A 27,944-nucleotide genomic window follows, 5' to 3' on the forward strand; every position below is an offset into this window, starting at 1 on the left:
TTTTACCTCTCTACCTTCATTGTTCAATGAATTAGAGCATTTTCAAATGTTAACAGACTTTTTGGCCACTCTGTATGATAAAAATCCAAATTCACACTTTGCAGTTGTCATACTGCTGGACAATATACAGGGTGTCCCTCCTAACTTGCTACCTTATATATTTCCAAAATGAAACAAAATGTGAAAAATGCACTTGGTTTGGGTTGCATCTATGTCAGGGGCTGACTCATTGGGCAGGAACACACACTTTCAGCATAGAATTAGGCTTTTTGAATAGCACGTGTATGTTTCTTTCTTTTGAAATGAAGACTAGAGGTATTATTGGTGACGACAGACTTGGTTTCACTGTTCTAAACCTCATACCTTTAGAAATGCGCACCTTTTAAAGAATGGCTATAGTGCCACAACTTTTTGCGTAATGCGCTGAACAAAGATTGCCTACAGTAGGCTGTAGGACAGTACAGGCAGCCTGTCTTACAGCATTAAGGCGGAAACTGTGGCATTGTTTCCATTGTTTAAAGTCTTAAGTATTCCAGAAGGTATGAGATGTAGAGCAGTGAAACCAAGCCTGCCATCACTAATTGTACCTATAGTTTTCATTTTGGTAGAAAAAGTATACATGTGTCATTTTTAAAAAAAAATGTAACTCTGCATTGAAAGTTACATTTGTTTATTCATAAGAATTGTGTATTCCTGTCCATTATATAAGCCCCTGACATTCATGCATCTGTGACAAATTGCATTTTTCACATTTTGTTTCAGCTCAAGAATATATGAGGTGACAGAGTTAGGTGGGACACCGCTTATATTAAAAATTCATAGACAAACTATACAGTGACTAAATGAAAATAACTTGATCGGTGTAAAGCATTTGTGTTAACATTTGACAGTTATTGAACTGTTTAGCTATATCTTTCCTTTAGATAGCTTCCCTTCATGAATTCCTCGACAAGCTAAAATGGGTGATGTAAGAGAAATTGGGAGAGTTTAGTTTTGAAAAGGGATTCTTTATTCCTTAATTTTTTTTAAGTTCTTTGAGAAGACAGTTGCTAACTAGAACGGTAAACTATGAAAACAGAAAGTGAACAAAGTTGAAATGAAAAGCTTTTGATTCCCGTACAGAAACCCTTCACTCTGCTTACAGTCATATATTAATAATGGAGAAAATTTCAATACACTAATACAAAGCTGATGTCAGTGAATGAGATGGAATGCAATCTCAGCCTTTCAGAGCTTGAGATGCATCTTCAAATTCAGGAGAAAATATTTTGGTGATCTGTAACACATTTAAATAACAAATTATGATTATGGAATGCTGGATTGTCTAGTTCATAACTGTCATTATTCTGGTTGTAGAATCAACTCCCACGCCATATTTTGATATTCTTAGCACATTGCTGAGAGCTTTAGAATTCAAATCAGGTATTTTTTGTTAAACTGAAGTAAGAAAGGGAGTTTTTGCCTTTGTTGCACATTAATAGATTTGTACAGACCGATAGCAGATGAGAAATAAGCTGCACAAATTCTTTTCTGTTGTCTTTATCTCTTGTTGGAATGTATGTTGATGTAAAGTGAAGAATTTGATAAATATGTTCAGAGTTTCATTTCAAGAATGTGAAACCATTCGGACAATGTTTCCTCCTTATTTTAAAAAATGTTTTATGTTAGCTTTAATTTTTACTGATAAATGTTTTCTGTCGCAAGGTGGAAAATGCATCACTTGAAGATGGAGGGCTCTATAGATGCCATATAAGCAATATTCAAGCTGAGGTGTGGTCAAAGGAAGTAAAAGTGACAGTAAGTCCGGCACATTCATAAACGTAGTCAAAACTGGATGTATAAATGATCCTTTTAATGAGTCCATCTTGATTGTTTTATAGGTATATCCTGAACCAAATGCTGAATACGAGATAGGGAGACAGCTGCTACCAAGAATAAGAGGTATGAATTTTTTATTTCCTCCCTATCAAGGGTATCTGATATTTTGCCATAAGCAGAGTTCTCCTTATAAAGTATACAGCAGTATGCCAAAAATAGGGAACAGAAGGAAAGTAATGCTCATATGAGTTTTCTTAGTTTTCTTAAACTATTTCTTGTGAATACAATTAAATAGAAGCTTAGGAATTACACAGAATCTTTTCAGCATTTAATGGTATAAGAATTATGTCAAAATATGAAGAATAAGGAAGTCCATATGTAATAATCACCAAAGAAAATATATTTTATTAAAAAAATTGGAGTTGTTGAACTAAAATTAAAAATATTTCATCTGTTGTGACTTTTGTATGATGGCAGCAAGAAAATTGAATGTTTTAGTCGTACGACAGGTGTGTTGTAAATATTCTTCAACTATTATGGGCACTAGGTTGAATCCAAAATAAAATTCTGTGAACATTAGTGTCGAAGAGGATTGATAAAATGCAGTCCTAAGATACTAACAAAAGGGAGACTATGCCATTGACTCATACCATTAAAAATTCACTCATGTATTTATGGTTAAATGACAGGCTTGTGGAATTCTGTTCACAATCTCAGATCTTGCAGGTTGAGGATTTTGCTCCTTTGGGCGTGCTTCACTTGGTTGTGGCATACTCGAGTGGGAATGCTCGAGTGGACAGGCTATGGTGGAATCAGGCATCATGGGGAGAGGGCGGCAGAGGCCACCAGGTCTGGCTCTGTGTGTACATAAACTGTTGTTGCTTCTGATATGCTCCCTTCAGCTGATGGAAATGTACTCTGAGCAATTTAGGTATGCTGCACTTAGAGCAATTTAGCTATGTTGCAGATGTACATCCTTGCATAGTAGTGTCTAATTGTGATATCATTATGATCTATAGGAAAAGAGCTTGCTTGAATCAACAATGAAAGTTTGGAAACAAAAGTTTTGCAGAAAAATTAAGTAATAACCAGCTTTTATAATGATGTACATGAAATGTATTCACCATTGCAAATATGGATAACCATCAGCTTTATAATGGTATGACAACGATGAAAATTTGAGCCAGACGAGAACTCTAATCCAGATTTCCCACTTGTTGCGAGCAGTTGCCCTACCGTGCAGCTGTCCGAGCGTGACTCATGGCCAGACCCAAACTTCCATATGTTGTCAACCATGTGTCTACAACCTGTACTCATACATCCATTATGTATATTTCCGTACGGGGGAGACATATTACTTGAAAGTCACTCGCCTGGTGTCACCGGATAAATGGTATTTTGCAGTGCCTGTGTTATTTCGAATTACGATGCAATGTTTCATCAGACATGTAAGCATGTCCGAAAGAACAGGCACTGCAGTGACTACAGTTGTCATGTAATACATGAAATGTATTCGCAGTTGCAAATACGGACAACCATCAGCTGTGTAATGGAATGATAACAATGAAAATTTGTGCATATTTATAATGATGGTCAGTCTCGGAATGAAACATTACATTTCTGTTTTTATAACATCATATGTCGTATTGATTCAAATTTAAATGCATGAATGTTACCACTTAACAAATTAAAAATCTAACAAAAATGAAATCATCTCCAAATTATTCTCTGGTAGCATAATACTTTCAATAAATTGTCAGGTTACCAGTCACTCACTTTAGATCAAATTTGCTTCACCTAACCAAAATTAGGTCCCCTGCTGCACTAAAATTTCTTTTACTAGCTACATTTGAAGCTGGAACATAAAATACTCTTTTTTGCTAAGATAGTCAGCTTGGGAAAGAGAATACTGTTACACTTCAACCACCCAAACAGACCATTACCACCACCATTCATTCCATTTAAGTACAAGTTAACCTCACCGGCTGATTGATTATCTTATGACCCACAGTACTCGAAGTGTAGCCGCACAGAATTGCATCAGCGATCCAAAAACGAGCATACCAGTGGAAGTGCTCAAACCACAAGCAAATCAGTAGTGCAGTTATGCAGATGTATGTGCATTCAGTGACTAAATCCCCTCCAGCTGTGATTTTAGAAGTGGAGACATACAACCTGCCTGTTGCATCCAATGGACTCTGAAAAGTTTGTTTAGTTAAGGAATGTAGGTTGTTATGGGAACAGAGTGGTGGAAACTACAACAGCTTGAATGCCAAAGAACTGCATGAATATAGCTTTCCTCAGAAATGAACATAACCAGTTGTTGTTGTTGTTGTTGTTGTGGTCTTCAGTCCAGAGACTGGTTTGATGCAGCTCTCCATCCTACTCTATCCTGTGCAAGGTTCTTCATCTCCCAGTACCTACTGCAACCTACATCCTTCTGAATCTGTTTAGTGTATTCATCTCTTGGTCTTTGTCTGCGATTTTTACCCTCCACGCTGCCCTCCAATACTAAATTGGTGATCCCTTGATGCCTCAGAATATGCCCTACCAACCGATCCCTTCTTCTAGTCAAGTTGTGCCACAAATTTCTCTTCTCTCCAATTCTGTTCAAGACCTCCTCATTAGTTATGTGATCTACCCATCTAATCTTCAGCATTCTTCTGTAGCTCCACATTTCGAAAGCTTCTATTCTCTTCTTGTCTAAACTATTTATCGTTCATGTTTCACTTCCATACATGGCTACACTCCATACAAATACTTTCAGAAACGATTTCCTGACACTTAAATCTATACTCGATGTTAACAAATTTCTTTTCTTCAGAAATGCTTTCCTTGCCATTGCCAGTCTACATTTTATATCCTCTCTACTTTGACCATCATCAGTTATTTTGCTCCCCAAATAGCAATACTCATTTACTCATTTACTACTCCCAAGGCTGTCAGTAGTTCTAATGGAATGTTGTCTACTCCAGGGGCCTTGTTTCGACTTAGGTCTTTTAGTGCTCTGTCAAACTCTTCACGCAGTATCATATCTCCCATTGCATCTACATTCTCTTCCATTTCTATAATATTGTCCTCAAGAACATTGCCCTTGTATAGACCCTATATATACTCCTTCCATCTTTCTGCTTTCCCTTCTTTGCTTAGAACTGGGTTTCCCCCTGAGCTCTTGATATTCATGCAAGTGGTTCTCTTTTCTCCAAAGGTCTCTTTAATTTTCCTGTAGGCAGTATCTATCTTACCCCTAGTGAGGTAAGCCTCTACATCCTTACATTTGTCCTCTAGCCATCCCTGCTTAGCCATTTTGCACTTCCTGTAGATCTCACTTTTTAGGTGTTTGTATTCCTTTTTGCCTGCTTCTTTTACTGCATTTTTATATTTTCTCCTTTCATCAATTAAATTCAATATCTCTTCTGTTACCCAAGCCTTGCTGTGCTGGTACTGCGAACGGCTGAAAGCAAGGGGAAACTACAGCCGTAATTTTTCCTGAGGGCATTCAGCTTTACTGTATGGTTAAATGATGATGGCGTCCTCTTGCGTAAAATATTCCAGAGGTAAAATTGTCCCCCATCTGGATCCCTCGGGTGGGGACTACTCAGGAGGACGTTGTTATCAGGGAAAAGAAAACTGGTGTTCTACGGATCGGAGCGTGGAATGTCAGATCCCTTAATCGGGTAGGTAGGTTGTTGTTGTTGTTGTTGTTGTGGTCTTCAGTCCTGAGACTGGTTTGATGCAGCTCTCCATGCTACTCTATCCTGTGCAAGCTTTTTCATCTCCCAGTACCTACTGCAACCTACATCCTTCTGAATCTGCTTAGTGTATTCATCTCTTGGTCTCCCTCTACGATTTTTACCCTCCACGCTGCCCTCCAATACTAAATTGGTGATCCCTTGATGCCTCAGAACATGTCCTACCAACCGATCCCTTCTTCTGGTCAAGTTGTGCCACAAACTTCTCTTCTCCCCAATCCTATTCAATACTTCCTCATTAGTTATGTGATCTACCCATCTAATCTTTAGCATTCTTCTGTAGCACCACATTTCGAAAGCTTCTATTCTCTTCTTATCCAAACTATTTATCGTCCATGTTTCACTTCCATACATGGCTACACTCCATACGAATACTTTCAGAAATGACTTCCTGACACTTAAATCAATACTGGATGTTAACAAATTTCTCTTCTTCAGAAACGCTTTCCTTGCCATTGCCAGCCTACATTTTATATCCTCTCTACTTCGACCATCATCAGTTATTTTGCTCCCCAAATAGCAAAACTCCTTTACTACTTTAAGTGCCTCATTTCCTAATCTAATTCCCTCAGCATCACCCGACTTAATTAGACTACATTCCATTATCCTTGTTTTGCTTTTGTTGATGTTCATCTTATATCCTCCTTTCAAGACACTGTCCATTCCATTCAACTGCTCTTCCAAGTCCTTTGCTGTCTCTGACAGAATTACAATATCATCAGCGAACCTCAAAGTTTTTATTTCTTCTCCATGAATTTTAATACCTACTCCGAATTTTTCTTTTGTTTCCTTTACTGCTTGCTCAATATACAGATTGAACAACATCGGGGAGAGGCTACAACCCTGTCTTACTCCCTTCCCAACCACTGCTTCCCTTTCATGCCCCTCGACTCTTATAACTGCCATCTGGTTTCTGTACAAATTGTAAATAGCCTTTCGCTCCCTGTATTTTACCCCTGCCACCTTTAGAATTTGAAAGAGAGTATTCCAGTCAACATTGTCAAAAGCTTTCTCTAAGTCTACAAATGCTAGAAACGTAGGTTTGCCTTTCCTTAATCTTTCTTCTAAGGTAAGTCGTAAGGTCAGTATTGCCTCACGTGTTCCAGTGTTTCTACGGAATCCAAACTGATCTTCCCCGAGGTTGGCTTCTACTAGTTTTTCCATTCGTCTGTAAAGAATTCGTGTTAGTACTTTGCAGCTGTGACTTATTAAGCTGATAGTTCGGTAATTTTCACATCTGTCAACACCTGCTTTCTTTGGGATTGGAATTATTATATTCTTCTTGAAGTCTGAGGGTATTTCGCCTGTTTCATACATCTTGCTCACCAGATGGTAGAGTTTTGTCAGGACTGGCTCTCCCACGGCCGTCAGTAGTTCCAATGGAATATTGTCTACTCCGGGGGCCTTCTTTCGACTCAGGTCTTTCATTGCTCTGTCAAACTCTTCACGCAGTATCATATCTCCCATTTCATCTTCATCTACATCCTCTTCCATTTCCATAATATTGTCCTCAAGTACATCGCCCTTGTATAGACCCTCTATATACTCCTTCCACCTTTCTGCTTTCCCTTCTTTGCTCAGAACTGGGTTTCCATCTGAGCTCTTGATATTCATACAAGTCGTTCTCTTATCTCCAAAGGTCTCTTTAATTTTCCTGTAGGCGGTATCTATCTTACCCCTAGTGAGATAGGCCTCTACATCCTTACATTTGTCCTCTAGCCATCCCTGCTTAGCCATTTTGCACTTCCTGTCGATCTCATTTTTGAGACGTTTGTATTCCTTTTTGCCTGTTTCACTTACTGCATTTTTATATTTTCTCCTTTCATCAATTAAATTCAATATTTCTTCTGTTACCCAAGGATTTCTACTAGCCCTCGTCTTTTTACCTACTTGATCCTCTGCTGCTGTCACTACTTCATCCCTCAAAGCTACCCATTCTTCTTCTACTGTATTTAATTCCCCCATTCCTGTCAATTGCTCCCTTATGCTCTCCCTGAATCTCTGTACAACCTCTGGTTCTTTTAGTTTATCCAGGTCCCATCTCCTTAAATTCCCACCTTTTTGCAGTTTCTTCAGTTTTAATCTACAGGTCATAACCAATAGATTGTGGTCAGAGTCCACATCTGCCCCTGGAAATGTCTTACAATTTAAAACCTGGTTCCTAAATCTCTGTCTTACCATTATATAATCTATCTGATACCTTTTAGTATCTCCAGGGTTCTTCCATGTATACAACCTTCTTTCATGATTCTTAAACCAAGTGTTAGCTATGATTATGTTGTGCTCTGTGCAAAATTCTACCAGGCGGCTTCCTCTTTCATTTCTGTCCCCCAATCCATATTCACCTACTATGTTTCCTTCTCTCCCTTTTCCTACACTCGAATTCCAGTCACCCATGACTATTAAATTTTCGTCTCCCTTCACAATCTGAATAATTTCTTTTATTTCATCATACATTTCTTCAATTTCTTCGTCATCTGCAGAGCTAGTTGGCATATAAACTTGTACTACTGTAGTAGGTGTGGGCTTCGTATCTATCTTGGCCACAATAATGCGTTCACTATGCTGTTTGTAGTAGCTTACCCGCATTCCTATTTTCCTATTCATTATTAAACCTACTCCTGCATTACCCCTATTTGATTTTGTGTTTATAACCCTGTAGTCACCTGACCAGAAGTCTTGTTCCTCCTGCCACCGAACTTCACTAATTCCCACTATATCTAACTTCAACCTATCCATTTCCCTTTTTAAATTTTCTAACCTACCTGCCCGATTAAGGGATCTGACATTCCACGCTCCGATCCGTAGAACACCAGTTTTCTTTCTCCTGATAACGACATCCTCTTGAGTAGTCCCCGCCCGGAGATCCGAATGGGGGACTATTTTACCTCCGGAATATTTTACCCAAGAGGACGCCATCATCATGTAATCATACAGTAAAGCTGCATGCCCTCGGGAAAATTTACGGCTGTAGTTTCCCCTTGCTTTCAGCCGTTCGCAGTACCAGCACAGCATGGCCGTTTTGGTTATTGTTACAAGGCCAGATCAGTCAATCATCCAGACTGTTGCCCTTGCAACTACTGAAAAGGCTGCTGCCCCTCTTCAGGAACCACACGTTTGTCTGGCCTCTCAACAGATACCCCTCCGTTGTGGTTGCACCTACGGTACGGCTATCTGTATCGCTGAGGCACGCAAGCCTCCCCACCAATGGCAAGGTCCATGGTTCACGGGGGGGGTAGGTTAGAAAATTTAAAAAGGGAAATGGATAGGTTAGAGTTAGATATAGTGGGAATTAGTGAAGTTCGCCGGCAGGAGGAACAAGACTTCTGGTCAGGTGAATACATGGTTATAAATACAAAATCAAATAGGGGTAATGCAGGAGTAGGTTTAATAATGAATAGGAAAATAGGAATGCGGGTAAGCTACTACAACCAGCATAGTGAACGCATTATTGTGGCCAAGATAGATACGAAGCCCATGCCTACCACAGCAGTACAAGTTTATATGCCAACTAGCTCTGCAGATGACGAAGAGATTGATGAAATGTATGATGAGATAAAAGAAATTATTCAGATAGTGAAGGGAGACGAAAATTTACTAGTCATGGGTGACTGGAATTCGATAGTAGGAAAAGGGAGAGAAGGAAACGTAGTAGGTGAATATGGATTGGGGGGAAGGAATGAAAGAGGAAACCGACTGGTAGAATTTTGCACAGAGCATAACTTAATCATAGCTAACACTTGGTTCAAGAATCATAAAAGAAGGTTGTATACATGGAAGAAGCCTGGAGATACTGACAGGTTTCAGGTAGATTATATAATGGTAAGACAGAGATTTAGGAACCAGGTTTTAAACTGTAAAACTTTTCCAGGGGCAGATGTGGACTCTGACCACAATCTATTGGTCATGAACTGTAGATTAAAACTGATGAAACTGCAAAAAGGTGGGAATTTGAGGAGATAGGACCTGGATAAACTGAAAGAACCAGAGGTTGTAGAGAGCTTCAAGGAGAGCATTAGGGAATGTTTGACAAGAATGGGGGAAAAAAATACAGTAGAAGAAGAATGGGTAGCTTTGAGAGACAAAATAGTGAAGGTAGCAGAGGATCAAGTAGGTAAAAAGGTGAGGGCTAATAGAAATCCTTGGGTAACAGAAGAGATATTGAATAACATAACCAGTAAGTGTTTTTAATTGTGGCAGTCTTTACAAAGTGAATCAGTAACAGGATTATTTTGAAAATGAATTTTATTAAACAGCAATACCTTCAGAATCCGTATACAGTGTAGTGCTATTATAAACTATTTGCAATGTCTTGACTATGTCAGCAACTCAAAGCATTTACTATAACACTTAAAAGGTATATCCATATTTTATATCATGTCACTTGCACAAAACTTCTCGATTTTCATTTTCAATTGTGTGTTGTGGCTTATAGTCTTCAAGTGGATATTGAATTCTTGAAATTCCCTCACTTTTCAGGTAGCTGCATAGAGATACAGTCTTCCAAAAGTTGTTGGACAAACAAATTGAAAGTTCGTGCTCCACATCCATGAGAATGGGCTCAGATGTTCCCAGAGTCATTCTGAAATAGCTGTAGAAGCTAAGTGGATGATTAATTAGTGCTTCTCTTCTTTTATACAGTACATTAATGTGTTCTTCCTCATTTTCTGCCATCTCAGCCTTTGCCTTAGCAAAAGAGAGTTTTCACAAAGATAGAGGTCAACTGTAGATTAGATCTAATTCTAAGGCAAATTCTAGAGAATATTATTAAATTTGGGTTTGGTACACATCACCTCTATATAGACTTCAAAGCAGCATACAGTAGTATAGATAGCAATAAGTTATATCATGTCTTGGTGTAATTGGGAATCCCACAAAAAAATTGGTAAGGCTAATGAGAAAGGCAACGAGCAAGACATGAAGTGGCACAAGCACTGGAAGAGTGACGTCTGATACACTATACATAAAAAAACAGGGTACTGCTAGGAAATACACTGACCTGTCTTCTTTTTAATGCTGCCCTGGAGAAGGTGATGAAAGGTGTAAAAATTTTGAGCTGGGTACAATCTTCCATAAATCAGCACAGATATATATTTATATGGATGACATATAGTGGCAAGAACCTGAAAACCAATGGGAGAAACATTTGTCTTCCTTGAACAGGTTAGCAGGCACATTGTATTAAACATCAGCCAGCAGCAAGCAAAATACGTGGCTGCCAGAAAGGCAGTCAAGGAAAACATACCAGCCTCAATGACAGTGGGATGGAAAACTATACTTTTGAGGGAGTTGAGCAGTTCAGGTATCTGAGTTTTACAATCACCTACTCAAACAACATGTCTTAAGAAATCAAACAGAGACAAATAGCAGCCAGTAGAGCATATTTTGCTGTAACTTTATCACCAAAGCTCTAGATCTGCAACACCAACCTACTCATCTCCAAAACTCTTATTAGATGATTGCTCACATATGCCTTGCAAAACTGGTACCCCAGCATTCAAAATAAAAATTCTTGGAAGAATCTTTGGCCCAATTTGTTAAAAAGGAGTATGAAGAAAAAGACACAGAGGTGTACATAATTCATGAAGACCCACCTATCAGACGGATAGTGAAATCATCCAGACTGAGATGGACTGAGCATGTAGCATGGATGAGTAATGTGGAAGTATCCAAAAAGCTATTACAAGGAAATCCAGGAGAACAGAGAGGGTGTGGTCAGCCAAGGATCAGACGGGAGGATGGAGACAGTGAGGATCACTGGAAAATGGTTTATAGAAATTGGAGAGCCCTAGCAATGGACTGAGATAACTGGTGGAAAATTATTAAAGAGGCCACAGCTTATAATGAGCTGTGGAGTCACAAAAGTATGAAACTAAGTAGGTTACAAATACATGACATTCTGAGTGCGAACATCTGTGAAATCGTCTGCTTCTGTCCGTATGTTGCTAGTTCGTGCCAGATAAAAAGTAAATCACATCTGTAACATACCAAAAATAGTTAAACGATACCAAAATTTGTTTTGTTTGTGACGTATGTTGTTGAGAAATATGAAACATAAAACCAAGTCATATGCAGTGTGACTGCATTGAGATTTAAATGTGACTCATTTGCAGTTTCCACTCTTCCTCCTCCCCCAGCTCAGGCAGCGTGATGTGACAACGGTGATAGTGTAAAGCCAGGATAGAGAGCTGTGGCCTTTATGCCAAAATCTTGGTCATCCTTGATATAGACTATGCATTCCTGTTCAGGTGTTTTTTTAGTATCGAACAGTTATTCAGTCTCCATGCCCAACCAGCATATCAATACACTGAACACATCAGAGATATCTAGGCTACATACTCTGTCCGCAGCTTGCTCCCATGTGAGTGTTGCTGTAGCTGTAGCTGCAAGCGTGTAACATGCAGCCAGGCTCTGACATGAGCATGCCAGTAAATACTGCAGCCCAGCTCTTGCTAGCCAGTCTGCCACTAATCTTTGAAGCCTTTAGTTATCCACCATTGAACAGTAGGTTTACGACCTTGCCTGTCCTACGTTTGTGGCTTGGACTGGTCCCTGGACTGTTGTATACACTTAAGACGACTTAGTTACAGTCTTGACTTGTTTTTAGTTAGCCATTCACTCTGTGCACTCTGCCATCATCAACCTCAGGAACCACTTCCTTGTTGTGCTGGACTTGGTGTTACTGCCAGTGCAAGTGATCATAAACTGTGTTTTACCTATGTAGAGTAGGATAGAAAAGTATTGACGAGTACTTTCTCATCATGCAACTGTCTTGAGTGAGGCAGAAATTGCTGTTATGACCGCTACAAAACCAGCAACATCCAACACCTGAAGTTCCCTCAACTCCCTCTCCGCCATTCACTTGCTATAACAAGGCAGATGAGTTTTGGGAGATGTATTTATATAGTTTTGTTCTTCATTGCAAGGCAGGTCAAGTCCTAGACCCAGAATGTCAGAGTGCACTCTTAGTGCCTTCTACTAATAAACTGTACAAAGTGATGCAAAAACTATGCTCACTCTCAGACCTCAGTGGTGTAAGCTTTTAGGGTGTCTGTGGTTTGCTGATGGGCTATTATGGTCACCACCACATAGTTGTAATTAGGCTCAAATTTAACCAGTGTGCTAAGCAACATAAGCAGGTATATACGGCATGGGCTGTCGTCTTGCAAGGTGTAGCATGCAAGCGTGATTTTTCTGTAAACAGTGTACTGCACCATACGCCAAATTATTAAGCTTTATTAAGCTGTTTATAGATGAGTTGTGTGAAAGCTTTAGAGCGATGTGCTAAAACACTCATGAAGTAAATGTGTCAACACAACCTGTGTTTCATGATTCTTCTGATGTCGGTGTTGTTAGTATTTGCTGTTGTGCTCTACAATCGACTGATGACTTCTAGACAGTGTCATTACGTGATTTACTTAGTACCCATTTTCCCAGTAGACCAGCAACATGGGATTCAGTAGTTAGCAATCCTCCACCCTCTTCATCAGTAGAAACGCACAGTTTCCTCCCTATCATGTTAAAGGGTCACTGAAAAGTTCAATCCATCAAATTGTGTCCCAATTACAGCCCCTGGGAGCAACAGCATCACTGCTCTTTCTGTGACATCACCTTTTTCGCATGCCACAAACCAGGGCATCTGCTGAGTGTCGGCCTCAGCCAACAACAACATCAGCCATCAGCACACTGCATGCTATCTTGCCATTGCCCATAGCAGCAGCAGAGAGGATGCAGAGGCTCATGTTGGAACTGGGCATTAGTGGAGCAACAGTGGATTTCCACTTGGACACAGGCGTGGTTATGTCTCTGATTAATGAGGACATGTACCAGGGCATTGGCTCGTCACAGCTATAGTACCCTTACCTCAGAGTGGTGACATAGAATGGCCAGTCAGTCTCATGGCAGGGTGTAGTGCCTGCACAGCCTATAGCTTTTGTCTGAGCTGGTGCAAGCTCATGGTGTGTGTAGTTGCCTCAATAAATGTAGTTCCTTTGAGGTGAGTGTCAAGTACTTGGGACATATGTTAAGTAAAGAAGAGCTAACTTCCTCACAGGATCATGTGGTCGCAGTCACAAATTTACCAGTTCCTAAGAAACTGAGAACTCCAGTTGTTCCTCTAGATAGTAAAGTTTATTCCTAATGTGGCCCAGATTTCCCACTCACTTAATAACTTGCAGAAAAAGGTGTTAAACTTCTGTGGTCAGAGGTGAGCCATAAAGCTTTCTTGCAATTTAAAAAATTCTTTGTCTGCCCCTTGCTTAGCAACATTCCATCTGTGCAAACGCTTGGCTCTTGCCACTGATGCATTTGGTTGTGGTTTTGGTGCAGTTCTGTCCCACAAATATGCCAGTGGCACAGAACAGCCTATTACATTACCTTCTAAAACATTAAATGCCTCATAAAGGAATTTTTCACACATTTAGAAAGAGAGGGATACAGTGTCAAGAAGTTTCACATCCATCTGTATGGTACTGAGTTTCACCAATCATGAGCCTCTCATTTTGCTATCTGGCCCCTGTTAAGAGCTTCCCGGTAAGACCACATAGCGGCTGCAACAGTGTGCAATGTTCCTGAGTAATTATAATTATGAGATCTATTATTGATCCACCACATAGCACTCCAACACAGACACACTTTCCCACTTGCAGCGTGGCCCAGGTGCAGAGTTTGATAGGCACAAAGTGCTGTGTTTTGTCTTACACACAAATCAGTGACTCACTCAACAAATTTCCCAATGCAGCATGTGAAGTAGCCATGGAAAAAAGATGTGATCCAGTCCTCCATAGTGTTTTTTTCTGTTGTATGGTGAGGTTGGCTGGAGTACCAGCCTACGGATACAGATCGGTCTTGATGCATCTATTTTTCCATATGGCTCCGATAAAGTCATATTGTTGGCTATAGACAATTCTGACTGCTGGGTGGTAGATCCTCCCACACTCCACCCACGCATATTGAAGCTCCTCCACACTGCAGCTTGGGGAATGCACAGAATGAAGGCAATAAAGTAGTGTCATGCATATTGGCCTTGTGTAGATGACACCACTGAACACACCATCCAGAACTGCCAGACCTGTGCCCACAACTAATCCACCCTAACACAGCATTTCAACCCCTGGCCATGCCATGACCATCCCTGTCAAAGAGTGAATGTTGAATTCACTAGATGATTCTGGGGAGCAGTGAGGTTGCTAGTTGTTGATGTCTCTAACTTTCCATATGTGGCAGTGATGGCTACCACTAATGCAGCAGCTATTACGCATGCATGTCCCTCATATTGGCAACAGGGGGCACCTTTCGCCCTTGTTTGTTACAACAGCACTCAGCCCATAGCATTTTCCTTTCACATTTCTGTCAGCACAATGGCATTGAGCGCCTGACCACCGACACTTTCCATCCTGCAGCCAACTTGGAAGCCAAACAGATAGTCAGGATCTTCAAAATGCAGATACATAAAATAATGATGGCAGCCAACTGGGGAAACATTCACCAGCTCCTTTGCCACTGTTGGTCCTCCCCAGTAAATGGATGTAGCCTCATCAAAATTTTACATGGGTGCAAACCTCTCATGCTTTTTCATTTACTGAGCTTGACTCAGTGGGACCACCACTCACGCATACAGGCTTACCACTGTATGGGCTCGCACGTCTGGCTTATCTTTTGGCTGAAAAGCTGGGGTCCCGAAGTGGCATTATCAGCAATAAGGGAGACAATTGTTTGAGTTTTTGGCCAGCCAAAAACAGTAGGTCCGGCATTGGAATCAGCTCCATCCACATTGTGACTTACTGTCCCCCCATTCCCCTCAGCTGCTGACTGGGCACGCCCTTCGCAACCGTGCCAGCGACAAGCCTCCCCACCAGCCTGGCTGTGACCACTATTACCTACACCCTGTGTTAGGTGTCAACAGTGAGTCAACGATGACCAGCAATGGCAGCTGGTAGAGGTAGAAGCATTTCTTCCTGTGGACCTCTTTTGGCTCCCACTGCCACTACCGTTGGATCCCTTACCATTTGAGCATTTTCAGAATGAGTTACCTGTGGAGGCCCAACCATTCATCCAATCCCCACCACGGGCAGCCTCCAAGGCCCAAGGTGCGATCCTGAATCTATTGATCAGCCAGGATTCCCATAGACAGCACTGTCATCCAGCCCAGCCGATAACATACAGCAACTACCACAGGAGCCTTTGGCAATTTCTGTCTCCCCCGTCCATGGCGAAGTCAGCACAGGATGGACCATTTAAGATCCTACATGCCAGTTAAAGGGCATAAGAGTTTATACTGACAGTGATTCCAATTCCCTACCCAGCCTGAGTACTGATCAGCAGAACATGTCAGAGATACTCAGGCCACAGCTTGATTCCTTATGAAGACTGACACAGTCACAACAGGTCGCATGTTACTGTCTACTGACTCAAGTAAGCTAACCGGTCTCTTATTAGTCTTGGTTATGCACCATTGAACAGTAGAATTTTGAGTTTGCATTTACTACATTTGTAATTTTGATTGCTCTTTGTGCTGTTATAAATGCTTAAAATTACTTTCAAGTTGCGATATAGTTGCAGTAATGTCCTCCAGTGATCCAGAAATTATGTACTTTATTTTATTATGAAATGAATCAAGGGCCACAAATTTTTATCAATTAGGTTATTAAGTTTGGTTGGTGATGACCACCTTCAGAAGATGGTCATCATTGGCCAAAATTAATAACCTAATTGACAAACATTTGTGGTCACTGACTGTACTTATAATGAAATAAGTATGACAACTGTGTTACACTCTTGACCTATTTTTGGATAGTCATTCACTTTGTGCACTCTGCTGTTATCAAACTCAGGTTCCGTCGGTCTTTGTTACCACCAGTGACAACAATCATAAACTGTGTTCTACGTAAGCAGAAAAGGATAGAAAAGTTTTAGAATTTAATTTTTAAATTCTGATGAATGAGTCTTTAACTGGTTGCTGGCAAGTATCAGGCAGGAAACTGTAACCCCAAAATATTCACAACGTAAGTAAAAGAGCGCCTTATTGGCCACCAATAAAATTTATGAGAATATTTAGATTGTGGGATGTAGAATTCAGTTAATGGTAATTGTTCATATTAAACAAGATACAAATCATGTTCTGTGTAAAGTTACATACACATTTAGTGTGAAGTATTTGATAAAGTGAGCAGAAAAGCAGCTGCTTTATATTTAAAATTCTCACAGAAATCAACGTGAGCGGCTTAGTAGGTCTCAGCACGAAATAAACAACTCACAAAGTTTGTATTGTTGTGCTTTTTAAAAGATAATTTCATTATCTCCTTCCATAACATGAGATCAGATTGTTTATTCTATATATAGAGTCAGAACTAAATAATAATAAATTTTGGTTGTATAAAATTATACATATTGTGCTGACAGAGTAATAGTTGGAGAGTATCTGAATATGGTACATGTGTAGGTGTTGCATGTTTCATTTTAATTTCATGTTTATTTTCTTTATCAATTACTTATTTGTTCTGTTTGTTGATAGAACCAGTTCCAGCGAAAGTTGCTCTACTTATTGGAAACAATTCATATGAGAGAGTCAATGCCTCACTGCCTACAGCTACAGAAAATTCAAGACTTACAGATCTGATAATGCCTTGTAATGATGTTGAGACTTTATCTTCAATACTTTCAAAAATGGGATTCAGAGTTCTGGCATTCCATAATCTTACAAAAACTGAGATGAGAAATGCTGTAAAACTTTTTTGCAACATGTTGCAAGAAGGGTCTTACGGTAAGTTAAGATCTATGTTATCATAATCGTGTCCCAGCTGTGCTTATAAATAGCAATATCTTTAAAATATTTTTTTATATATATTCTGTACACCACTGGGTTGATAAAACATTTTAAATACATTAAATATTAAAGTCCAAAGATATTATAAATGCCTCTTTTAGCGAAGACTAAGATTGTGGGTGTACAGTTGTTGAGGTACTGGACTTGCATTTGAGAGAAAAGGATTCAAATCTTCACTCAGCCATCCAGATTTAAGTTTTCCTAGTTTCCCTAAATTAATTAAGATTTATGCCGAGATGGTTCTGTAACGTACTCACCCCAAGATGCTACATCGTCAAGGCATAGTAGCCTTGTGAAGAAAAGCACCTGACAGCACTCTGAGGAAGGGCTGCTGCCACCACATGTGAAAGAAATGTGCCCATGAGTGAGTGACCTCCACTGTGACTGCCACACATCCCCCACTGTATGCCAGGAGTGTAAAAATCCTTGACACTCAGGCAGCAGTGTCCCTGCTGTTGAGAAGTGTTGAAGGAGTGCAAACTCACATTGTCGAACTGGAGAAATGGAGACGTTACCATATACAGCAGTGGAGATGACAATTGGGTGGATTCACAGGATACAGGATGTCAGTGTTTAATAGACAGCTTATATTTTGCCAGGGCAAGGGAAGTCTTTTTAACAGGTGTAGCCTCCTGCTGAGAGAATTGTGGGAGCAATAGCAGTACAAACACATTGTTAAAATGGAGTGAAATGGGGTGTTTGAAGGTGGAAAGGGGAGGGGGAGAGGAGATGACAGATGAATTACAGGACATCTGTTCGTAACTGGCAACATGCAGTGTGCCCAGGCATTTCAGCTACAATAAAGTCTGTTTGTGTTCTTCCTCTTATAGCATGAGAATAATGGATGGTACAAAATATTGAACAAGTATGGTGAACAATAATTTGATTGGCCAGAAGAAGAACACAAGCTAGCCAATCAGCCGTGCTGTCATGCCCACAAAGATAGATCTGGAAAATGCAAAGAGCATGCTGTGGAAGGACAATTGTTGCCGAAGCTGGAGAGGACTCTTGTTGTCGAGACACAAAAGGGACACTTCCTGGCAAGAGTCAAGAGAGGACACTTGGCTGCAGAGTGTCTTCTAGTGCATTGCCAGTGCAGGAAATCCAGCTCTGGCCATTGCCGAGAGACATGCGTTCTGCTGCACCGACTACGCAGCAGCTGCTGGGAGATAATGAAATCCACCCCCAGAGAACAGTCAGCTTTGCCTACAATAGCCTGACCATCACCCAGTAATTGCAATACAGCTCTCTTGACAAAGTCTGTCTGCCAGTTTCATTTGTCTCATAGCAACCATGATCTAAAACCCTAGTATGGCTCCGTGTAATCGTGTTATTGATAATGGGCAAATTTCACTCATAATAGTCATTTGTAAACTGTATTTGTAGAGTCCTGGCTGATAGCAAAAACAAATAAATGTTTGTGGCTAATTTCCATTCACGCAGTTGGTGGGTTGATACTCCTATTCCTGTTACATGGGTTGTAAATGCTGCACTGATTTGCAATTTAAGATATTGTGATTGCTTTTATTTAATATGCAAATGCTACACTCAAGTGCAGTTTAATATATGATAATACTCAAATGCAATAAATAAGTAAATAAATATAGAAATTGATCACTACATCAAATGGTGCCCAGTGTAGGGTATGTTTTGTCATTAATTGCCCATTGCCGATTATTCTGTCTTTAAGTACCCATACCTTGTGGCTTTGATACATTGTTTTTCTGAATTCATGACAATTTTGTTTAATATTAACACAAATTAATGGAATGGCTGGCAAGTAGTTAGCAGTGAACGTACAGACTGAATACATGAGCGTATGATGTATGTTGTTGTGGTGCTTCTCATTTGATGTATTTTTTGAGCTGTGGTTTTGTGTGCCTGATAGTCTGTGTCATCTCGGCATAGATATCATCATTGTGTTGATCTTGTTGTTGTCTGGTGTGGGAAAAATGGGATAAGTATGTTGTGTGGCCCGACAGTGACAATATTGAGAGTAATGAATGAACTTGGGTGATGTTTGTGATGTCTGTAATAAATGAACATCAGTTGAGATGAAGCAGTGGTTATAATTCATTGTACTGTGAGAAGTTCAGAAGGAGATCTGACTAAGACTGAGACAAAGTAACCAAAATTAGAGAGGTAAATCACAATGACGCAAGTCAATCCAGAACTCTGATCGGACATGAAATGTTAATGAAGTTGTATGCAATGTTAAAGTATGATGCAGATCATAGAGAGGCACAACTTATAGAGCACAAGAATAAGAAACTTTTAGAGATGCAAAAAGCTTCATCTAATGATTTCACACAGACCCAGGAAGAGTCTATTAAAAATTTGTGGAAGGAAGTACTGTGACAGAAAATACAATAAACGATGTGTGCTGCAACTCCTCACATAAAATGACCAATCTGAAGGATGAGCAGCAATTAGAAATTGAGCAGATGGCAGGGATGGCAGACTCAGGAGAACAAGTACTTTGCAACATCTGTGAAGTAATCACTGATAGTACTGGTCTCTAATCATGTTGATGTTACCAGCAGTTGTACAGCGAAGCAAAGTTATAGACAGAGGTAGCAGCAGTCCTGTTAGAGTATGCAACATTCCAGGCTTACCAAGTAATTGATAGTACTGAGATGCCTTATCTGGGATTATGTGGCATCACATTGTTGCATGTTTCTACACAATTACAGAATGCATTAGTTGTCACAGTTTCGGAGAATTCATTCCTCACAAATTGTAGATAATTGAAAGGCACAGAGGAAGTGAGAAACATGAGATAATGGGAAAGACGTAAAAGGTAAGAATGTATCCACCCCAGAAAGTACAGCATAAAATTTAATTTGGCACATGTCAGAGGACAAGAAATGTTTGATAAAAAAAGGAGTGGTGTGACACCAAGTGCAAAGAGAGATATAGAGGCCAACAATAAGGCAATGAACTGACTCCAATCCTGACCACTGGCTAACGAAATTGGTTAGCGATCAGATGGAAAGTGGAATTAGATACATTTTCGATGTCAGAGGGTTTGAGTTAAGTTTTTACTAACTGAAACTATTTAAAAGTGTGGCAAAATGGCTGGTAAATAGTAATAAGATGAAAATATGTGTATAAGATTTGAAATGGAGAATCAATTTAAGTAAGAAGATGGAAATAACTTTAAGAACAGCTGTTTATTCAGACAGGTTAGTAGCCAATACGTATGAATTGAATTATGTATTATGATTGGCAGTGTCAGTGCTTGCTAAGAAAAGGCAGTGACAGTTTAGAAAGATACCAAACCTACAGTCTAAATGTTCCTGGCAGATCAAACCTGTATGCCGGACCAAGACTTACTCGGGACCTTCACCTTTCGCGGGCAAGTGCTCTACCATCTGAGCTACACAAGCACAACTCACGACCCATCATCACAGCTTTAATTCCGACAGTACCTTGTCTCCTACCTTCCACACTTCAGAGAAGCTCTTCTGCAGACCTTGCAGAACTAGCACTCCTGGAAGAAAAGATATTGCAGAGACATGGCTTAGCCCCAAGCTGGGAAATGTTTCCAGAATGAAATTTCCACTGTGCAATGGAGTGTGCGCCGGTATGAAACTTCCTGGCAGATTAAAACTGTATGCCAGACTGAGACTCGAATTTGGGACCTTTGCCTTTCATGGGCAAGTGCTCTACCACCTGAGCTACCCAAGCACGACTCACTACCCGTCCTCCCAGCTTCTTCATATCAGGGCACCCTCTAGTGCAGAGTGGAAATTTCATTCCGTAAACATCCCCCATGCTGTGGAGAAGCCATGTCCTTTCTTCCAGGAGTGCTAGTTCTGCAAAGCCTGCAGGAGAGTTTCTGTGAAGTTTGGAAGCTGGAGACGAGGTACTGTCAGAATTAAAGCTGTGAGAACTGATTATGCGTCGAGATTGAGTAGCTCAGATGGTAGAGCACTTGCCTGTGAAAGTTCGAGTCTCTGCCCGTCACATAGTTTTAATTTGCCAGGAAGTTTCATATCAGCACACACTCCGCTACATGGTGGAAATTTCATTCTGGAATTCTATAGTCTGTTTTCAAATGTGGTAAAACTGCAATATGATGGTAGCATTAGATTACATGCGATTAAAGTCAGGAATGAGAAACGAAAATACAGATGAGATTTCACAGTAATAACCCATCCAGACCAAGGGAGCGGCATGTTGTTATGAGTTGTTATTTTGTTGTTGAAGTATTTAGACGTGGTGGAGTAAGAAATGAATGAGGAACATAACTTTGTAAGAGAAGTATTGTTGTCAGTCTGTAATGAAGGTCATGATGCATGGAAGTGAGTTGTTGAGGTGAATGATGGTTCACGAAAAAGAGGTTTGAGTTTGTTGATGAAAGTTAATTAGATGCTAGCAAGTATTGGAATCGTGCACCAGAGAAGAATTGAAGGGCAGACGATAATGCTAACCCTCAGTTTAGTGAGGATTAATCCGATCACACTGTCTTCGAATGCACCACATGCTGGTAGCAACTTTTTCCATATGTTTTGCTAGAAAGAGTTGTCTGCTATATAATTTATTTTGTCTTATTGTATTTATTTTTTGTCATTGAATTTAAACAAACAAATAACATGTCACAAGCTCATGTAGATTAGCACTTCAGTTCAGTAGTGAGAATGCACTGGGGAAACTGAGCATTGAAAGACGTGTAAAGGAAAAATTCAGAGGAGGGAGCTGTGTAAATCCATGCTAGCAATGGAAGAGAGCTGAATCTGAAAGAATCCACCATTCCTGAAAAATGTTTAAAAGGAAAACACTTCCTAGTTTCTGCAAAATTACCCTTATTTAGTCATGAACTGGCTTTCAGCTTCTTAGGTCACGTCCAGGTGACAACTGAATGTTGCAAACCCAGATAAACATAATGTGAGACTTACAGAGATTTTATTTGTACAGAAGATACAAAAATGGAATACATTACATAGGAAAACTTCACATTTTTTTGTCACATAGAAATACTTACATTTACCAAAAAAAGGGGTGGAGAACAAAGCTTTTTTATAGAGATGCATTAAACAACTGTTGAAAAATAAGATGGATTTATAATTTGAATGTAGTGTGTGTAACAAAAACTTAATTTACCAAGGGGGGGAAAAGAAACTAAGTCCGATCATGAAATACTAAGCTATCATTTTGTGCCATGTCTGTTGATTTCCATTAGGATCATCTATTTCCTTTTATTAACAGGATCTAAAAGTTCACATTTTACATAATATGGATGGTTAAATGTTAAAAGATGGTAATCAAAGGTTGAATCTTTCTTTCTTAATCTCCAGCTTCTATCATGTTGAGATAACCTAACTGCTCAGCTTGACTGACCAGTATATAATTTTTCACATTGTTTTCATGTGATTTCACACATACAACTCTGTGCCAAGGATTGCAATTTGTCTTTACTATTGAATAAAAATTTTGATATGCTATTGATATTATAAAATGCTGGTCTGTAGTTGCAAGTCTTCAGTTTTTTTTTGCAAGATTATCTGAAATGTTGCCACTATATGAGATTTTGTACCAGACTTCATAACTACTGATTGAGCACTGTTGACCAGCATAGAGAAGTGGTGTAATTTTATGCATTTTCATTTTTTGTTGTATGTTAGCAATCAGAGCAGAACTATAGCCATTGCTGGAAGCCATGCTGTTATAACCTTTAATCACCAATAATTGCGTGGATATTCAAACACACTCACTTAGAAACAACAGCTGGTTACATGATAACAATTCACTATCTCTCATTCGACTGCCGTGCCGTGACACGTGGCCGGCGCCGTTCATAGCTAGGTGGCGCTCCCGCGCTCAGCCGAGTTGCGGAGCGCCTCTATCGCCGTTTGCGCATACTGTCGTGGCGGCACTGTTAAATGTCGTGGCACTGTCACAACACTTTTCCCCCCTTGAAAAAAAAAAAACACTCACTTCCTTGGAGACATGGACAGTGCGGAGACATCCATGGCCTCCTGTGAGGCCCCGAGAAGATCCCGCGGAGAGACACGAGAGTATGGTCGAAAATGTCCAGGACGGAAGCTCGTGCGTGGAACGTGCCTCCTGGACAAGATGATGGGTGAAAACTCCGGAGCAGCATCCATAGGTGTTGTGGACCTGGGGGTGTGCTCCAGCGAGATGGGTCCCAGAGAAGGTGGCGTCGCGACTGGGGCCGGTTCTGGCGTACTCGGAAGCAGTAGTGACGTCGGCTGCATCAACACGTACGGTAGATCAGCAGCAGCGACAGGACTGGCTTCTCGGGCTGGTGGAAGCGAAGGAGGGGGCGGTGGCACCGGCGTGGCCACCACGTAATGGTGAACAACCATGCTGTCGTCCGTACGTATTTCACAAAGCCGGCGGCCGCGAAGAGCCTTGACCACCCCTGGAATCCATTTAGGGCGAGATCCATACCCTCGTGCCCACACGTCGGCGCCCACCGAGTATTTTCCCGCACTAGGGGACACAGCACAAGGCCTGACAGAGTGAAGCAGGTGCAGTAGAGTGCGCGGTTGGTGGCCATGCAAGAGTTCAGCAGGGCTGCTGCGATCACCCAGAGGCGTGAAGCGATAAGAACTCAGAAATTGCAGCAGAGCGTCGTCTGTGGAAAAATCACTAAGGAATTTTTTCATCTGGCTTTTGAAAGTGTGGACAAGGCGCTCGACCTCCCCATTCGATTGCGGATGGAAGGGCGGTGCTGTAACATGATGAATCCCTTGTCCAGTACAAAAATCACGGAAGGCCTGCGAAGAGAACTGAGGGCCATTGTCCGTGACGATCGTGGATGGAAGACCTTCTAGCGCAAAGATTTTGGACAAAGCCAGCGTCGTCCCCGCAGTGGTGGGTGACGGACTTTGAACAACAAACGGAAACTTCGAGAAGGCGTCAATCAACAGTAGCCAATAAGTACCGAGGAAGGGGCTGGCAAAGTCAGCGTGCCCCCGTTCCCATGGCTGCGCCGGATCAGGCCACGGAGAGGGCATTGTACGAGGTGCAGCCAGTTGTTGAGCACACTGACCACACGCAGCAACCATGTGGGCGATGTCTGAATCAATACTGGGCCAATAAACGTGCCTGCGGGCCAGGGACTTAGTCCGAGAAATTCCCCAATGGCCTTCATGCAACAGTTTGAGAACATCTTTCCGAAGAGAGGCTGGCACCACGACCCGTGGAGATGCGTCATCTGTGGCCAGAAGAACAACACCATCACGAACGACAGACAAAGGCGCAAGGCATGGTAGTTGCAAAGGGGATCCAATGCCCGGCCCTTGGTCCTGTCCGGCCAACCCCGTTGAACAAAACCGATCACCGGGTCCCGCGCAGTAGCCGACGCGACCTGCGAACCTGTAAGTGGAAAACCCTCGACCGCACGACATTCTTCCTCATCAGTGTGGAAACAGAGTAGTTCATCACGATCGAAAACCGGGTCGGGGCCCATCGGCAATCGCGGCAATGCGTCAGCATTGGCGTGCTGGGCCGTGGGGCGATAGTGAATCTCATAGTGAAAACAAGACAAGTATAAGGCCCAACATTGCAGGCGGTGAGCTGCCTTATCCGGAAGCGACACCGATGGGCTGAACAGAGAGACCAGCGGCTTGTGGTCGGTGATGAGGTGAAACTTAGAACCATACAAAAAAACGCTGAACTTTTTTAGAGCATAAATGATAGCGAGCGCCTCTTTTTCGATTTGAGAGTAACGCCGTTGTGCATTGTTGAGGGTCTTGGAAGCATAGGCGATAGGTTGTTCCGATCCATCCTCATACCGATGGGCGAGAACAGCCCCTAGGCCATACTGTGACGCGTCAGTCGCCAGAACCAAGTGCTGACCTGGACGGAATGTGGCAAGACAAGGCGCCGACTGCAAATGAGCCTCCAGGCGGACAAAAGCCTGCTCACACTCGTCGGACCAACAGAAAGGGACGTTTTTGCGTAACAGCTGATGCAGAGGATGAGCTACCGCCGCCGCGGATGGAATGAATTTGTGATAATAAGCAATCTTGCCTAGAAACACCTGAAGTTCTTTGACCGTAGACGGCCGGGGTAGAGCGTTAATAGCCACAACGTGCTGACGTAGAGGACGTATACTCTCACGGGACAAGTGGAAACCAAGATACACAATGGAGGGTTGGAAGAACAGTGACTTATCCAGATTGCACTTCAACCCAGCCGAATGCAAAACCCGAAACAGTGAACGCAAATTGCGAAGGTGCTCCTCAGTGGAGGCCCCCGTGACAACAATGTCATCCAGATAGTTGATGCAGCCGGGAACAGAAGCCGTGAGCTGTTCCAAAAACCGCTGAAAAATGGCCGGCGCGCTAGCGACGCCAAATGGTAACCGCTGGTACTGATACAACCCACAAGGAGTGTTGATGACGAGAAATTCCTTAGAAGAAGCATCCAACGGCAACTGATGGTACGCCTCCGATAAGTCAAGTTTGGAAAAGAACTGGCCCCCAGCGAGCTTGGCAAATAACTCCTCAGGACGGGGAAGAGGATAAGTGTCAATGAGGCTCTGAGTGTTGATAGTAGCTTTAAAATCACCACACAATCGCAGACTCCCATTTAGTTTAGAAACCACCATGATTGGCGATGCTCATTCGCTGGAGGTAACAGGAAGGAGAATCCCTGAAGCTGTTAACCTGTCTATCTCAGCCTTGACAGGTGCACGCAACGCCACCGGGATAGGGCGTGCCCGGAAAAACTTAGGGCGAGCTGTAGGTTTAGGAGTAATGTGGGCTTCAAAATCCTTGGCACGACCCAGACCAGCAGAGAACACGGACGAAAATTCAGAACACAATCCATCCAGTTGTTGATACGGAATATCCTCAGATATGAGGTGCACATCATCTTCAATGGAGAACCCGAACAACTGGAAAGCATCATAACCGAACAGGTTTTCAGTGCCCGCATGATCCACCACATAAAACGTGAGGGGCCTAACAACAGACTTATAGGCAATGGAAGCATCAAACTGGCCAATGATAGGAATTTTCTGTTTATTATAAGTTCTCAGATTTCGTGTAACTGGAGACAAGGGAGGGGAGCCCAACTCCAAATACGTGCGAGAATTAATGAGAGTTACTGCAGAGCCAGTGTCCACTTGCATGCAAATGTCTTTATCCAGAACACTAACAGTAACAAACAACTTATTTGTTTGAGACAGCACACAGTTAACATCCATGTCCGATGCCTCGCCCTCGTCGACAGGAACTTTAGGGGACTGACACACAGAAGCAATGTGGCCTTTTTTACTACATGAATTACACGTGGCCCAACATTTTGGACACGTGGCCCTGTCATGCTGTACGAAACAACGTGGACAAGAAGGAAGTGCGGAACGAACCTGCTTCTGTGGTTGCTGTTTTCGCTGCGAGTGTTGCGGCCCAACGTGACGTCGTTTACGTGAGTGAACCGCCGCCACATCTTCGTTCTCCTGTGAAACAGGCAAATTGTCCGTGTCGAAAGTTGACTGTACAGCGCCTACATCACACCACGCGTGAGACACTTCAAAGGATTGAGCGATGCTTAGAACTTTCGACAACGACGGGTTTGGCAGTTGTAGGGCATGTTGCTGAACTTCTTTATCAGGAGCAAGCCGTAGAATGGCATCTCTAACCATTGAAACAGCATAAGACTCATGATGAGTGTCCGTGACAAACTGACATTTCCTACTCAGACCGTGTAGTTCCACAGCCCAAGCCCGGTAAGATTGATGGGGCTGTTTACGACACCGGTAGAACGCCACACAGGCGGCAACGACGTGGGTGTTTTTGCGGTAATTGTTAGACAATAAGTCACACATTTCTTGGAAGGACAGGGAGGCAGGTTCCCGCAGAGGGGCTAACTGAGATAGTAGCTGATAGATCCGTGGGGAAATCCAAGATAGAAATAACGACTTACACATAGGAGCGTCGACAACGCCGAAAGCCAAGAAGTGTTGCTGCAAACGCTTCTCATAATCCTCCCAGTCTTCAGCGGCCTCGTCGTAAGGAGGGAATGGAGGCGGAGAAGAGGAAGACAGACGATGAGTAAGCGACGTAGACAACGCCTGAATAGCAGCCGTCAGCTGTGTTTGTTGTTCAATGAGCGCTTGCATAAGCTGTTCCATGTCTGCCCCGTCATGAACACACAAATCCACAACGCAGTGAAAATATCCAACCTCGTCGCCAAAAAGTGTTATAACCTTTAATCACCAATAATTGCGTGGATATTCAAACACACTCACTTAGAAACAATAGCTGGTTACATGATAACAACTCAGTATCTCTCATTCGACTGCCGTGCCGTGACATGCGGCCGGCGCCGTTCGTAGCTGGGTGGCACTCCCGCGCTCAGCCGAGTTGCGGAGCGCCTCTATCGCCGTTTGCGCGTACTGTCGTGGCAGCACTGTTAAATGTCGTGGCACTGTCACAACACATGCATATGACGATCTGGAGTTCTGTTTGAAGGGCTGATTCAGATAATAGAACAGATATGATGTGATGCACAATTGAATGGAAAGCTGCATCTCTGTGACATTGTGGATGATATGTTGTGTTTGTGACCAG

General features: G+C 41.9%; 1 protein-coding gene across 2 annotated transcripts in view; it reads left to right on the plus strand.

Moving 5' to 3' along the window:
• Positions 1-27,944, plus strand: part of LOC124612371 (mucosa-associated lymphoid tissue lymphoma translocation protein 1 homolog) — a 134,887-nt gene that overhangs the window by 55,070 nt on the left and 51,873 nt on the right. For both annotated transcript variants that reach the window (XM_047140537.1, XM_047140538.1), the window contains exons 5-7: positions 1,705-1,797; positions 1,881-1,941; positions 17,083-17,331. In XM_047140537.1, the coding sequence (XP_046996493.1) occupies positions 1,705-1,797; positions 1,881-1,941; positions 17,083-17,331 (403 nt within the window). The remainder of the gene's footprint in view (positions 1-1,704; positions 1,798-1,880; positions 1,942-17,082; positions 17,332-27,944) is intronic.

This window comes from Schistocerca americana, chromosome 4, assembly GCF_021461395.2.
Source record: "Schistocerca americana isolate TAMUIC-IGC-003095 chromosome 4, iqSchAmer2.1, whole genome shotgun sequence".
In the NCBI taxonomy this organism is placed as follows: domain Eukaryota; kingdom Metazoa; phylum Arthropoda; class Insecta; order Orthoptera; family Acrididae; genus Schistocerca; species Schistocerca americana.